General features: G+C 43.1%; 1 protein-coding gene across 1 annotated transcript in view; it reads right to left on the bottom strand.

Moving 5' to 3' along the window:
- Positions 1 to 12,434, bottom strand: part of LOC119168853 (uncharacterized) — a 174,132-nt gene extending 161,698 nt beyond the window's left edge. Inside the window, exons 1-5 of the mRNA XM_037420148.2 lie at positions 12,079 to 12,434; positions 9,672 to 9,709; positions 9,538 to 9,586; positions 3,103 to 3,152; positions 2,674 to 2,728 (exon numbers count right to left, since the gene is read on the bottom strand). Of these exons, the coding sequence (XP_037276045.2) occupies positions 2,674 to 2,728; positions 3,103 to 3,152; positions 9,538 to 9,586; positions 9,672 to 9,709; positions 12,079 to 12,151 (265 nt within the window). The 5' untranslated portion in view covers positions 12,152 to 12,434. The remainder of the gene's footprint in view (positions 1 to 2,673; positions 2,729 to 3,102; positions 3,153 to 9,537; positions 9,587 to 9,671; positions 9,710 to 12,078) is intronic.

Here is a 12,434-nt window from a genome sequence, read left to right on the forward strand (position 1 = left end):
TGAAAACATTTGCAATGAAGCTGCCTCCTGGCAAAAGACATGAAAAAAATTGGGGCAGCTGCGCACCTCCCGGTGGAAGCAGCAGAGCTTCTCTGCTCTCTCACTTCCCTTTCCTGGCTATGCACACAGCTATGCTATGCTCAATTTTCTTTATCTTCTCAGTGTACCTTTCTGTCTATCTAATTCTTCCCCTTTCTCTACATCTTCTTCCAGTTCTCTTGCACACAGCAGTGCAGCCATATGGTCCCCATGATTGCTTGTTGTGCTAGCGTGCCCGGATAGCCAAGTGGTTAGGAGCTCACGTTCGGATCATGGGTACACAGGTTCAAATCATATTTAGGCAACAAGTTCTGTGTTGTTTTATTTAGCATGTCTGCTCCTCTCTCCCTGCCTTCTTTCCTCCAAAGCACTGCTAGGCAGCAAAGCGAGACACAGGAATGCCAGGTGTTGCAAGACGACATGCAGCGACGTCATAGCTGGGTGCAGTTTCTGCGAATGCCTCATGACAGGATCTCCGACATAAAAAGCTCTGCTACTAGAATTTGGTCACGTGAGCCCAACGTGCAGATGCAAAGCTAGTTGTCACACAAGAACAAACCGTCATTTCAAGAAGTTGTGTGACGATCAGCCATACTTTGTGCCAAAGCTAGCATAGATGTTAGGGCAATTCTTTTTAGGCAAGTACTGATGACTAAGCGAGTTGGCGCATTATAAAATTATATTGCTTTAGCGCAGCTCAGTTTGAGCGTGAAGGAAAGATACTATGCAGTAAAGAAGGAAAAAAACAGACGACAGTGTGAGCGCTCACACTGTTGTCTGTTTTTTTCCCTTTTTGACTGCATAGTATCTTCACGCTGAGCTGCGCTAAAGCAATATCATCTTCTTAAACGTATGTATGTAATGGTGATGTGTGAAATGAAGGTGCAGAAAATAGATACAAACGCAAGCACCAAGCACACAGCTGTCATTAGACACAGACAGAATACACAGCAAACAAGCGGCGACATGGAGTAGCGTTCCTTTTCACGCAATTCAAACTGATCGATCACTGATGCATTTAGTTTTCTTAAAGGGACACCGAAGAGCAAAATGACTTTTCGCATTTTAGTAAAGTACAATTTCAAAATTTCACAACACTTACCATGACACAATGCGGGTGGCAACGGCACCTTCAGATTCCAACAACAAACACCGCCACTTAAGAAATTTTGAAGGCATCTACTGGATCTTACATAGCTTCCAATCGATAAAAATGAAGAATATTGTAAGCTCTGGATGCCATAGATCTAGCAAACGAAGTTTAAGAAACTTTCACCGATTCAACGCCGTGAAATTACCAAACATACATTTTGAAATTTCTTATGTCACGCACGGGGATTTTGGCGCAACATTTAAAAATCAAATTTCAACTTTATTGTCTCTGTCAATAATGAACTGATAGTAAAGCACATGGCATTACAGTTCTCAGAGTGAAGTTTGTCAATCTAAACTAGGTCAATGTACCTTTTTAGTGTCCCTTTAAAAACACAGGAATTTGTATGCCAACTCCACAAGAAAATGATTGAACCGTCTCTCTTTCTCTCATGTAAAATAATCATCATATAGAAATAAAGCAAAATATATTTTTTTTGCAGGGCCATGTTCGCACATAGGTGACCACACTCTCAAGGCCAGTGTCTTAACCACTAGGCTGCACAAGGTAAATGTATTAACTGAGCCATAAAATGCATTGTACCATTAATGCAAAATAAATGTGAAAAAATAAAACTTTTTATGAAGGTGTTGTTGTACTGCATGGAAGTAAATTACAAATTTGTTCAAATAAGGTATTTTTTATTTTTGTGAAGCATCTCACAAATGTGTTTGCCCTCAATTCAAACATAACCACAAAATAAAAGCTGTATGCTTAAGAATAGATGTCAGACTTTAGTGAGTGTGGAGATCTGTATCGATATGTTTCTCAAATCCTGATGCCAAACACCCTTCAGAAATGACCTCCACATACAGGATATGGAAAAGGCCTTCTTTTGAATGCCAATGATAGCTGATATTTCGTTTGACCTATGTATCCAACTTCACTGTTGCCCAGCCCTTGTGGGGATAAGTTTTGTGATTGTGGACTGGTAGCTCATGCAAGTTTGAGACCCCTGCTCTGTGCTTACACATCACTTTCACAACTCTCAAGAGATTTTGCATACACTTCTCTTGTTAGTGATTCCTTAGTGATTGTGTTAAGGCTTTGTTATCTCGCATGCTGTCCGATTCATGATGCCTGGCTTAAATGTGAACACTGGGATCCTCTGCATGTTCAGTTTCTCCTAGCAAATTGCTAGTAACATCTTGGCTGCCACAATTTCATATAATACGACTTTGTAGACACCATACCTCTTCATTTATTTTTCTTGCCTCGTCCCAATATTATTGTTCTCAAGTATTATTCAATGTGATGTGAATTGTTTGAATTTAATGTCCATCTAACAAATTATCCACTAAGAAATCATCTCCTACCTCACCAGACTAAGAAAAGGCGTTGGTAGTTGTCAACGTGCAATTCCGTTTGTTTTGACATTTCCTTTCACAACAAAAAACTATATGAGCAAGTTATGTCTAGCAAGGCAGACCTTGAAGAGGTAGTTGCCCTTAGTTTAGAAATGAGATAGAGTGAAAGATTACCGCTGGCCAATGGTGCTGCCTCAATTTTGACCTTCTGCAGCGTCCGGATGCACGTCTGAAATGAAGGATTGACACTGTCTGACTACACATTAATGCAGCAATGCAATAAAGCACATAATTTTATAATACTCTTTTGCGTAGTATTTCAATCTAAAGATAATTAACTCACAAAAATACTAAAAAGAATAATACTAAATGATTTTGCATTAATAGGCTACACATCTTGAACTGAAGAAAGGACACTCTTAGCATGAGATGATTGTGTCAGGAGGAGCACTTAGTAGTAAGTTGACGGTGCATCGAAATCATGCTAGTCTGAAAGCCAATTAGGAATTTCCTTCACAAAAGCCATATGAAGCATTCTCCCAGACAATGTGACAGCATTATTCAGTCTTCCCGATGACTGGTAAATGAGTAATTAGGACTCACAGCCAGATCGTCTTCCACGGTGACTGTCCGAACAACTGGTATGATCTCGTCTGAAAAGGGAAAGTCGAAACATAGTCCGATAAAGTGGCATCATTAATAAAGATATGCCTGATAAGCTACTAGAAATGGACACTGTGCGGGGTGAAATAGCTTTTTCAATGCTCCAAAAATTGTGATGCTTAGAGAGGAAACAGTTTTTGTGTTTGTGTGCTTCAATTAGAGTGACCACCCGTCTCACATTGATGGCTGTTGTCCAGCTATCAATCAGTAGCTAATGAACGACTTATCATGGCTGGAAAGCCCCTCATTCAGCAGAGCATGCAATAATTAATAATTTACAGACATTTAGGGACAAAGATCCTTAATCTTGAGGCTTGTCTGTTAGCGATGACGTGCGCCGTAGCCATTGCTGATGGTGATGCTGATGATGATGAAGAATAAGCCGTTTTAGACCACAAATTCTTTTTCTGCATCATGGCACAGCACATCCAAGGTACCCGCTATATGCCATGGTGGTGATGCTGATGACGATGAAGATAATTATACTAATGATGATCACAGATGACGGGTTTGTGCAGCAGATAAAATCTCGATATTTTCTACCATGCCTTTTGTATGACTGGAAACAACCAACAACCACCAAAGGAACGTGCCTAGACCTCGTCTTTGGCAACTTCAGACTAGATTCGATAGCACAAAGCAATAATGAAAACAAAACGAAATTCACGGCTTTACACAACATACCAGTTATGACCAATAAACATTGTATATATAGCTTTACACCACTTCATCACTCATTTGCAGGCGCGAGTGGTTCATCTATGTCATGGGTGATTTACGGTAACACCGAACTATCCTACTGCTTTGCCCACTCATCATTATTTACTTCGTTGATGTGCCATGTTTTATTAATAGTATTGTGTGGGACACGAACACAGCTGGAAATCAGCACAGAGAAGTGAGTAGTGCGTCCCTGAATGACATAGTACAATACCAACTTTATTTCTGTAACTGTGCCGCCACTACAGCTCAGCTGCGCACCCGCTCGCACGCAATAAGATTTCACTGAAAAAATGGGAAAGGGTGCATGGCTGCTGCTGCTGTGTGACCATGAGGCCACCACATAACATCCCCTCCTGGTGAGTTGGCAAACGTTCATAGGACGATTGACATTGTTCACAAATTCATGCGATGGGGCACCTTGCAGACCCATCCACTACTTGTCTTTGCAACTTGGAGCGTTTGAACGAGCACTGCCTTTGAGGGTGGTGCCACAGATGACGACAAATGTGAAATGGTGTCTGCATCTTCAATGTGTGCTGGTTTTAATTGATCAAGTGAGACTACTTTGTGACGCCTACACACCTTGACGTAGCACTCTGAATGGTCTGTCGAAGGGTGGTTGGAGTGGCTCAGCTGCATCATGGCGCAAATACATGTGTGTGCACGAAGTAAGTTCGGATGATATTTGCACCGCACGTGGTGCTGCTTGCTGCCATGGCATGGTCTAAAGTTCTTCCATTAAATCTCAGAGCCTGAGTGCTTACGCTGCGGTTGCTGTACAACCATCTTGCGGACTGCTTATAAAAAATTCTCCTGGAAGGTGCGATGTCGTTCCATAGACCAGTTCAGCTGAACTGAAGCCAATATTTCCCTTGAAAGCTGTGCAGTGCCGCTATCCAGCTGTGTTGTTCTGTTGCAGCAAGCGCAGACTTGAGCTGGCGGTGGAAACGCTCCAAAATGTCGTTGCTAATCAGGTGGTAGGCGGTTATTTGGATGCGAGAAGCACAAATAAAACGTGCAATGCTAGCGAAAGTGATGATTCGAACTGCCTTCTACGCTCCAATGTTATTACGAGTAGTGCACCGAAACGAGTGACCCAATAGTACAAGAAGGTGTGGGCAATTATGACAGCAGTGATATCTGCTACAGGTATAGCCTCTGCTCAGAGAGTGAATTAGTCAATGCATATCAGTAAATAGGCATGCTCCGGGTAATGCGACACAGGTCCCACAATGACGAGGTATAGTACGTGGTCAAACCAATTGCCTGTAGGCACGAACTTCGCCAAAAAGGTCACAGTATGTTGATGAACTTTTGCACGCTGACATGGTATGCATCCTTTTGCCCACAATGCAAGTCTCGCTTGATACCTGGCCAGATGAACCATGCTTCAATTCCAGGATGCCATAACTTGGGAACAGAAAAAAAATGTGGCAACGTAAATTGGCAGGTATAAAGGGGTGTGAGTTGCCTTTGGAGGTGTCCCAGCAAATCCGGTCGCCTGTCCCCGGAATCTGCATCCACTGAAGCTTGACGCCTGTTTTTGTTGTTAGGAGGCTTTCTAGCTCTTCGTCTTCTCTTTTGACTACCACCACAGCATCGAAGTTAACTCCTCCTGGATCATTGATGGTGTTTATAGCGCTCTGTGACAAGGTCCTGACAACAGCGTTGTCGCACTGCTTACATGGCAGATTTTTGTCGTGATCTCGAAGCTGTATGCCAGTTGGCAAAGTTTTTGCGCTATGTGTGAACTGCTGTCCGAACGCCTAGAGCGAAGAGCATAGGTCAACGGCATATGATAAATTAAAATGAAGAATTCCACGCCATCCAAAAAATGGCAGAAGTTGAGTATACTTGAGTAGACTGCTAGCAGTTGACACCTGAAGGTGCTGTAGCAGCACTCAGTAGGTGTCAGCTTCTTCGAGAAGAATGCAGTTTGTTTGTACCATCGCTCCGCTGTTGTAACCTGTGGGTATGCCACACAGTCGCTCACCTGTCAGTGCGCCAGGAAAGCCACAATTTCCAAGGCCTGCTTACTTTGGTTGAAAGCTTTTTTTCTTTTCTTCGCATCAAGGCAGGGTCATTTGAAGATACTCTCGCTGTCTTCAGCACTCCTTGAAGCGGTTCTATGATATGGGTGCATTTGGGCAGGAACAGGTGGTGGAAGTTAAGCAATCCACAAAAATTCACGTAGTTGACGCTTTGTAGTTGATAGTGGAAAGCCATATATGACCAGCACTTTAGATGCGTATGGCCGTACTCCCGAGTTCAAAATGATGTGGCCTAGAAATGACAACTAAGCCACGTATGTCACGGATCTCAGAACAACAGTCAGACAGAAAGAATGGACGAAGCGAAAGCGTTAAACACACAGCTTTTAACAATGCACTAATAGTGGAGAACACCTTATCTGAAAACCAGCTGCAAACCCCCCAAAAGAAGAGAACAAACTAATAAAATCAACACTAAACAAAGTTATCATAGAGACAATAAATGAAATGAGTCGCTAGTTAATATGAAGCGTTCTCTGCTCTTACGACCCACAGTGTTTGGAGCCGATACATGATAAAGGGAGGAATTTTGGGGACAATGACATGGCCATTGACATCCGAGTCGTTGTGACGGGCTCGGTACTCTTCAGGACATGTGTTGGTGTTGTGGCTGAGGCTGAAAGTCTTGAGGTTCGGTGACCTGGGCGGCGCAGGTCCTTGAGATGGCCAGAGTCTTACCAGAAAAGGCACTGGCTCAGTTGAGGCCTACAGAGTGGTGCTGTAGGTCAGTGCACTCGGGACAAAGGCTGATGGCACTCCCTGGGTGTTGCTGGTAGTTCGATGTTAAGATTTCTGAATGTGTCTTCGAACAGGCGGCTACTACGATGCGATGCTGTAGAGCGTTTGAGCTCGAGTGCCCAAACGCAAGCCAAAGACGCTCATCCCCAGCTCACGTGCTGGCGTTTGAACATCTAGGGCCCCTGGAGTACACCATTCATGAAGGATGAATGAGCAATGGGACCGGTTGGAAGGTGATTCGCGGCATTTGATGAAATGCACACAACAATAGAAGCATCACGGCGCTGCTTGTCACCAATGCGGGACAGTTAGTAAATGAAAAAGATGCAAGTTTTGGTGTCTGTATCAAAGATGTTGCTCGATTCATCGACCTGTTAGCGGGACAGGCTGTGTGTCCGAATGTAGGCGTCCCTACTTGAACGTCGCTGTGCAGCTATATTCTTGCAGTCACAGCCCAGCGTCCAAGCCAGCCAGTAGGATCCTTTAGTGCCAAAGCCAACATAGCAGATGGTGGTCCATTTTTATGGAGAAATTCGTGTCACATAAATATGGCCAGAACTTCGAGACTGCCCAGACAAAAGCAAGGCATTCACGTTCTGTAATGGAATAGTTGCATGCAGCAGCTTTGAAGAGCTGTCTAGCATAAATGATGATGCGTCCCTGTTAGCGTTGGGCTAAGACGGCTTCGTTCTCGTGACCACTAGCATTAGTTCGGATTACTGTCAGAGCGGGTGAGACAAAGTGGACCAATATGGGTGACGTAGTCAGAAGTGCGATGACGTGAGAAAAAGCGGCCGCTCGAGCAGAACCCCACGTAATGGTCATGTCTTTAGAAGGTCAGTGAGTTCTAGAGCGATTTTGTGAAGTCTTTCACGATCCTTCTAAAATAGGAACCAAGTCCCATGAAATAACCGACGTCTTTGACTAACTGGGGTAGAAGAAAACTCGAGACTGCCCTATGTTTCTTCGGGTCTGGCCATATAATTGATGGGTCGACAAGGTGGCCCAACACTAATCTGCCGGCGGCCAAAGTGACACTTTGACGAGTTTAACTCAAGGCCAGCAGTGCAGTAGATGTCGTGAATAGATGACAAACGCTGAAGGTGGGCCTCAAATGTAGGCGAATAAACAAGGACATTGTCCAGATAGCAAAGACATGTTGACCATTTAAACTGTTGTAGCAAAGTCCATCAGACGCTTGAACGTGGCTAGGGCATTGCATAGCCCGAAGGACCTAACCTACGTATACAACAAGCACAACATGAATAACAGTGCGGACAAAAGACATGCCTGTCTCAGCCCCTTGCTAATATTAATGCTCTCTTTTCTGCATAGTTCTTCCCGTAATTTCTATGCATATTGTATTTTTTCCATAAATCTACCTCGAGAGCACTATTCAGTCATCACCTATGCCCATTCCTTTAATATATCCCAAAACATTTCCTGATTAAGATTGTCATATGCCCCAGTGACATCAAGAAAAGCCATGCATACAAGGGCCCATTTTCTATTTTACATATTCATATGCACAGAGTAAGAACTAATATAGGTTATTATCTGACTGCCTGTTGGTTCATGCTCTGCTCACGTTTCTATTTTTAATTTTAGTGCCTGCACAGTAATAATCTGACCGTTAGCGGTTTATACGAGTGTATGTTATTCGTTTCTCTCTTGCCTTTACAGATTAGCTTCATTTTAGTTTTTCACAAACTATCTGGTACTTGCTCGTCCTGTAAGCATTTTTTACGACTTTCAAGAGTGCCTTTTTAGTGTTTCGTCCTAGGTCATTAATGGGGCTGACGGGAACCCCATCTTAACCCAAGGCAGAGCAATTTAGAATTTTCGTACGGCCTTGTTCCATTTGAAATTCTCAAGAACTAGTTTTTTCTCAGTTGTGCTCTTTGTTATACTTTTACTCACTGGGGAATCTCCTGGACGATCTTCTTGAAAGATTGCCTGTTACCTTTCAGATTTAACGTAGCACTTCGTACCCTTCCAATCTGTTTCCTCCTTCATCCACACTATGTTGTATTGTGAAAGACCATGCACTTTATGTGGCTCCAAATAATCTAGGCGCGGTCTTTTTTTTTTTCCTTCGTAAATCCCAGTCACCTAGTGTTCATTCACTTCGACTGTTAAGTTTTGCCTTGACTAATTTGTATACCATCAATTTTTTCTTTCAGTATAGTTTCAATATTTTGTTGACTATGTCGTGTGGTTGCTTCCCCTTTTTTCCTGTCTATGCTCCCATGACGCTTCACGGTGCTTCTCGATCACTTCCCGGATTTCCTCGTAGCAGGCACTTCTTGGCTTCCTCTTTTTTTTAGCAAATAATTTTCTTCTTTTTACCTATCTCTTTCATCAGCAAATGTAACAGCTCACTATATGCCCAGTCTTTACCTGGTATTTTGCCTACTTATTCCTCAACTTTTGTGGCTATATTTGTTATTTATTTGTCACTTAAATGCAAGCTGCCAAACTTTGGTTTTATGCTCTTCGCCCACACGCCTAATAATGAGTGAAGTGCTAAACGACTTATATTCTGCAGTTGCTTCTTGTTCTGCTAGTTCTGCAGTTTCTTCTTGTATAGAAGTATAAAAATGCGAATCGTAGGCACACACTGTAGAGGAGCTGGACATATCTGACAAACGTGTTTGTTGAAATCTGCAAAACTCTCCAATGCAAGCCTATGCAGTCTCACTGTTTCTTGCCCGTATATCACTATCTCACTGTCCCTTTCCCTTGCACGTATAAATTTCTTGAATTCATGCTTTCCTTTATGCTGTTTTCCACTGTCTAAGCTTTTCGAGCATAAGTTGTGGCCTATCGATGCTTGAAGTATGCAATCACTAATAATGCTTACCATTGACATGGCTGAACTGAATGCCCTGTTTATCTTCACCAACCAGTTTCTGCAGGGAACAAACAAACCACAATGACATAGCAAAGAATGAATACACAAGGATGAATAAGGCGACCACAAATGATGGTACTTACCTGCCTCGGTGAAGTTAAGATGATAGTTAGGCATGCCCCTGTTGATACAAGAACAAAACATTTCATTCATTGAATGCATGTTTCTACAGAATGCCCATCAGTGCTGGAAAAGACAAATGACTTCATCTACAGTGAAACTTCACTTGAACAAATCCCGAAGGACCCCAGAAAAAGGTTTGCTAAAGTGAAATTTTGCTGAATTGAAATAGCTATGGTGCAACTTGCTATCAAGAGCAAAAGAAAGCATTAGTTGTTGAAATTGAATGTGAACCTTTTTATTTGTAATGCTGCTTATTTTAATGCAAATTTCTGCTATTCAGCACGTTTTGAAGAATGTAGAAATTGTTTTCTGCACTTGTGCACTGCGCACAGCAGTGGTCATGAATTGAGTAATTGTGTTCAAGTTCTCATAAACCTTCTCCAAGGAATGTGGTCACACCCCTTGTCAATTAGGAGGGGGGGTGCAGTTTGCCCCACACATTAACTCGTTGGAGGGGGAGACACTACGATGAACCTTTACCCTCATTGAAAGGCATAACTGAACACGCTTATGTTCCGAGACATGAAGCTGCGCTGGACGGTGAAGGACTTCACTTTTTCCAAGTAGGCCAGTACTTCTTTAGCTGAAGTACTTGGTGCTCCCTCTACAAGGTTTACTTCTTTATCCTACTATTCTTCTGATGCAGGACGCTCTCTATATTTTATTCTATAGAGGAGTGCATCTCTCAACACAAGGGTCACACGTGATATACTCCTCAAAACGAAAAGTGCCCTCCATGTATACATTCTTTCAGACTATTTCCAGTCCATATGATGTGAGAAACTTTTGATGATGTAAACATACGTTGGTACACCTGCGATGCACTCTGCACGAATTTTGTCAAAGTGAAATGCATCAGCATTGGGTCCAATGGCAGTTTGATATGATATGTGGGGTTTAACGTCCCAAAACCACCATATGATTACGAGAGATGCCGTAGTGGAGGGCTCCAGAAATTTTGATCACCTGGGGTTTTTTTAACGTGCACCTAAATCTGAGCACACGGACCTACAGCATTTTCGCCTCCATCGAAAATGCAGCCGCCACAGCCGAGATTCCATCCAATGGCAGTTCGCGGGGGATTTCGAAGAATTTGTACAGTTGAATACTTTGTTTAACTGATGCTCTTTCAAGTGGTATTCTGCTGTTGAAGTTTTTGTTGCAGGAAAAAAGAAAAGTGGTCGATAATATATTGAATAACTGAATGCCACGAAAACAATATCGACAGGCTGTGCACTTGAAACGTCAAACTAGCAATTCACTTGCATTAAACAGAAATATTTAATTGTATGTTGAAAAATGACTTCACGTCATTATTTTTAGTGTGATAGCGTGAAAAAAAAAAGGCAAGATAGGGCGAGAAGCATCTAATGAGTTAATAAGTAATGAATTGCAGCATGTGGTATGTACAGAACGTTGATCCCCACTCTTTGTGTAATGTTATACCAGTGCTCGTGCGTGTTCACCGTCTATTGTCTCAATCGCGCTGTGCCTTCATACTGTTATACCAATGTTACACGGGCACTTTCGACCGGTATCAAGGCCGATCCGGATCAGATGCGTGCTGCTCCACGGCGACGTTCAATCGCTACGAGGCCCGATAGGAATGAAGACAAGCGCGATCTGGCTCTCATATCGCGATTTGATTAAGACTGCGCGATACTCATTATATAGTTCGGACCTTGAAACAGAGAACATTGTTGACTGCAATCATGAAATGTAACCCGAATCGGTTCCAAGCGCGACCAAGAGTACCCGCGTAACACTGGTGTTATACATAGGTCACAAAACACACTTTCGATCGCGATCGAGCCCAATCTGTATTGAATTTGGCTCCTTTCATCAGCTCGCGCTAACAAGCCAATCAGGACCGACAAGGTCCTGATTGGCTTGTTAGCGCGAGCTGATGTGGTCCCCAATCAGACTTGTCCGCAATCTAAAGTACGCACACCACGCTATAACACTGACCAATGGTTTGTGGACCAACGTTGCACGCTATATGATAGGGCGTTGCGTGTATAAAGACATCGCACTGTTTTATCGTTACCGCCTTTAAAACTTGCGTATCATAATTGAAAGCCGCCAAACGCAGTAGCAGCCGACACGGTAACTTATCTGCGAGAACGCATAGGTCTGGCCGTTAAGTCTAATGCGATATGTTGCGTTTATGGCGCCACGTTCAGCCAGACATGCATTTCGAACCTTCTTCGAAATCGTCGCACTTTTTATTCCGAAAATTTTAGACAAAATAGGCACGGTGCTGAATATTACTCTAAAATTTCAATTGCGCACCGGCCACAGACATTCGACGAGGTCACACTTCGAATATCAACATAATAAATTGTTAGGCTTGCCCCCGTACCTTACCTGCTTGAATGCCTTCGGGAAACTCCAAATCGACAACCAGAGGAGTCGCCTCCAGGAAGACTTTAATAGTCATTGTACGTGAGCTGTATGACCTGATTTTACGAAAGAAATGCTCCCGTTACCGACAAACTGCAGATTAACATTAGACGCTGCCTTCCATGCTGACGTGCGCAGCGGCAACCAACTTGACAGGCAACATGGACGACCGCTGTTCGAGAAACAAGCCAGTGGAGACGCAATTGCAAAAAAACGGTTTTATTCCAAGTGCTTAGCCTTCTCATTTGCCGCGAAACGCTCCTCAAACAACACCGACCATTGCACGTTAGAAAAATGCAGACAATCTGAAAATATTCCGC

Source organism: Rhipicephalus microplus, chromosome 3 (assembly GCF_043290135.1).
Source record: "Rhipicephalus microplus isolate Deutch F79 chromosome 3, USDA_Rmic, whole genome shotgun sequence".
Classification (NCBI taxonomy): domain Eukaryota; kingdom Metazoa; phylum Arthropoda; class Arachnida; order Ixodida; family Ixodidae; genus Rhipicephalus; species Rhipicephalus microplus.